Source organism: Buceros rhinoceros, unplaced genomic scaffold, assembly GCF_000710305.1.
Source record: "Buceros rhinoceros silvestris isolate BGI_N320 unplaced genomic scaffold, ASM71030v1 scaffold18053, whole genome shotgun sequence".
NCBI lineage: Eukaryota > Metazoa > Chordata > Aves > Bucerotiformes > Bucerotidae > Buceros > Buceros rhinoceros.
The window spans coordinates 1-3,101 of record NW_010401991.1 but is presented as its reverse complement, the minus strand read 5'-3'; the positions used below and the strand labels follow the sequence as shown (position 1 = coordinate 3,101).

At 44.7% G+C, this 3,101-nt stretch overlaps 1 protein-coding gene across 1 annotated transcript in view; it reads right to left on the bottom strand.

The window, feature by feature from the left end:
- DGKE (diacylglycerol kinase, epsilon 64kDa) overlaps positions 1–2,862 on the bottom strand; it is an 8,512-nt gene extending 5,650 nt beyond the window's left edge. The window contains exons 1-3 of the mRNA XM_010132496.1: positions 2,414–2,862; positions 609–768; positions 4–107 (exon numbers count right to left, since the gene is read on the bottom strand). Coding sequence (XP_010130798.1) covers positions 4–107; positions 609–768; positions 2,414–2,862 — 713 coding nt within the window. The remainder of the gene's footprint in view (positions 1–3; positions 108–608; positions 769–2,413) is intronic.
- Between the last annotated feature and the right edge of the window lie 239 nt (positions 2,863–3,101).

The following is a 3,101-nucleotide window of genomic DNA, read 5'->3' as shown; positions in this document are numbered from 1 at the left end:
AGCAGAGTTTTAAATTCGCCTAGTAAAGTTTCCCCCATGTTGTTTCCACTACGAGTATTAGCCAGTATGATTACTGGGATCCAGTGTTTTCGGCAGTAAGGGACTACCTGCAAAAAGGTAGAAGTCAGTCAGTCACACAAATACTCCACGTCTGGAATGGTTTGAAGCCTTGCTCCAAAACCTGTCCCCTGGAAGTGCCGAAAGGAGGAAGTTAGTGATTAGTCTGAGGCAGTCAAAACAGAAACAATACTTCCAACGCACCTGGGTTGAAGATTTCTCTTCTGCAGTGCCCAGGGCAACAAACACTACAACATTATGAACACAGCGGTAGAAAAACCACCAAACACTGAAGGAAGTTTGGTACGCAAATCTCAGAGTTGTTTTGGAATAGCAAAATCCAGGTGTCTGCTCATGCTTCAACTACTCTGGCAATGAAATGACAAACACCTCTGAATTAACACTGCAAGTGCTTCATGTATGTTGGAACATTTACCTCATAGTTACTAACCTGACAATGTACTGAGTTCACGTTTTAATATGTGAGGGTTTGGGTTGTTTGTTTTTTTTTTTTTAATATACTATAAAACCAAGCAGCAGTAGACAATTACCTTTTCATAACTGGTTCTTTTGTTTTTACGCATCTGGTTGATTGTAGACAAATAGTATGGTGGAATAATTAAGTCTCTGAATTCTCCAAACGTGCACTCCTCAGTCCTTACACAATCCGTCATGCAGTCATCGTGTACAGTGTACTGACACCACACACACCTGCAACAAAGACAAAAAAAAGGCGCAGAAACTTCTCAAACGACAGGCACATCGATCTTGCTCATTTATTTTAGATAGACTAACTTTCTGAAAAGTTAGTTTTACTTATGTTTATGTGCACCATTATAAGTAATATTTTAAGCATGTTACAGAGAAAATGATGTATTCCCTGAAAGTTTACATGACTGTGGACTGGCTACAGAAAACTGGATAACTTGGTCATGTGCTTTCAAGTCTAGAAAAGCTTTTGAGTTTTGTGGAAAAACACCCAACAGTTTTAAATTAATTCTATTATTTTTAATTCCAAAACCAGGTGCTATAAATATCCTCTTGCATTGTCTGCAATATTAACAGTTATGCTGAAAGCTTATATGAGAAACTGAACTCCTGTCCATCCTTAAAGAGCACAGATAAAACTCTATAAACTCTGTAACTCTAATAAAGTGCTATAGTAACATTAATTAATAAATTTCTTAAGACGGACGATACCCCTTTAAGTCTGAAACCTGAACAGTTACTCAGTACTGGACAAGGCTGGTGGGATTTCATTATGCAAAAAACTGCTCAGCTTTTTGACCTATTCCAAAACAAAAGGACTAGAAGAAGAGGAAATACTGCAATATCCACAGCCAGCTGCTGCAGAATGTTAATCCGCGTTCGCTGCATCCAAAGCCTTGGTTTAAGCAGCTGTGAAAGCTATTTTTGGAGACCTTCTGACTAATCCAGCACACAACTAGAGTAGCAATGACATTTGCCCTGCACTGCTACTTCTCTTCCTCTTCTTTCTTCCTTCCTTCCTCCTTCGCCTCCAAAAGCCTCTCCTGCCCTCCTCTCCCAGGCATGCTCTCTCTGAAGGTTTCCTTTCTGGTAATTTGCTCATTTATGCTCTAACTCTGCTGACTTACCAAGTAGTTTGACAGCATCTCACAGAAGCAAAGGAAAAGCTGGCAGAATACGTGCTGGAAAGATGACATCCTTTAAGAAGGCTGAAGGAACACTTACATGGTACTCAGGACCTGGACCACTAGCACTATATGTTGGCCTAACATGCCACTATGTGTCGTACAGATGATAGTGCAAGCCAATTCAATGGTTCCTTTTTAACGCTCTTACCACTACCCCTAACAATAGATTATATCACTGTAGCTTTAAAAAATTCCTATTAGCTTTTTTTCAGTATCCTTAAAACTGAGCTTAAAAAGGCTGCGGGTCGGTTGTAGTTCCACTGAGCAGCTGCCGGTTTGGCAGAGCTGCACACACATTTTGGTGCTCTGAATTGTGAGCTGTGCCTCCCGAATTGCTCAGGCTATCCACTGTACAAATGACAAGTGCATTAGAACTGTAAGGTCATCCTCTAAAATAAAAACTTCTTTTATATGTAATTATGCAGCAGCTAGCACATCACACCATACAATTAAGAGAACAAGCAGATATGAGACGCAATGCCATACTCCTGATCTATGACTCACGTTACCCACAAACACCCATTTTAATTTTAGGTTCTTTGAACTTTTTTTTTTTTTAATAGAGTTTAATATCTGACTACTGCAGGACTTCCTTTAGGGTAACAGCTTCCAAAACCCCTGCGGAAAATACAAGACTGATAACAGCATTGTACTTTCTCATACGAATTCCCTTGCAGTACCTGTAGTCGCAGAGCTTGGGCTGGGTGCCACACTGTTGTTTGCAGATCATACAGCAGCTGCAGAGGGGAACGTTGCCTCGGATCCAGTGGTGCGGCATAGCGCTGTGGGCTCCACCATCGCTCCTCATCATAATTTCCTTGCAGAGGAAAAGCTGGTCAGCCTTCTTGAGGCACCCTTCGCTGACTCGCAGCCCGCAGCAGGTGCAGAAAGCGCCCTGGAGGATGTGCTGGGCGCACACGCAGCAGTAGGAGGGCTGGCCGAAGAGGTCTGTGTAGTGCCAGTCGTGCTTGCTCTTGCGAAAGATGTCTCGTATCAACAGCTGCCGCCGGGACCGCTGGAAGCTGCACCACAGGGTGATCAGCACCGGCAGGAGCACGGAGCTGAGAGTCCAGAACACCAAACTCCAGTCTGCGACAACCGAGAAGGCTGCGCTCTCCGACCCCTCCATTCCTCCGCAGCTCGGCCTCACCAGCCTAACCCCTCACTCCAGCCGGGCAGACAGCAGGGCGAGAGCGGGCACGGCCATCTAGTTCAAAGAGCCAACGCCCGTCTTCATGAAGCATCTTTTAAACCCGTATCAGGGCTAAGCACCTGTCTGCCCCCGCATCCGAGCTACCCGCCAACAGGCGGACTGCAGTGCTGCGCTGGTGCGGGGGCTCCTCCGCTGCCTGCCCGGGCCTAGCGCAG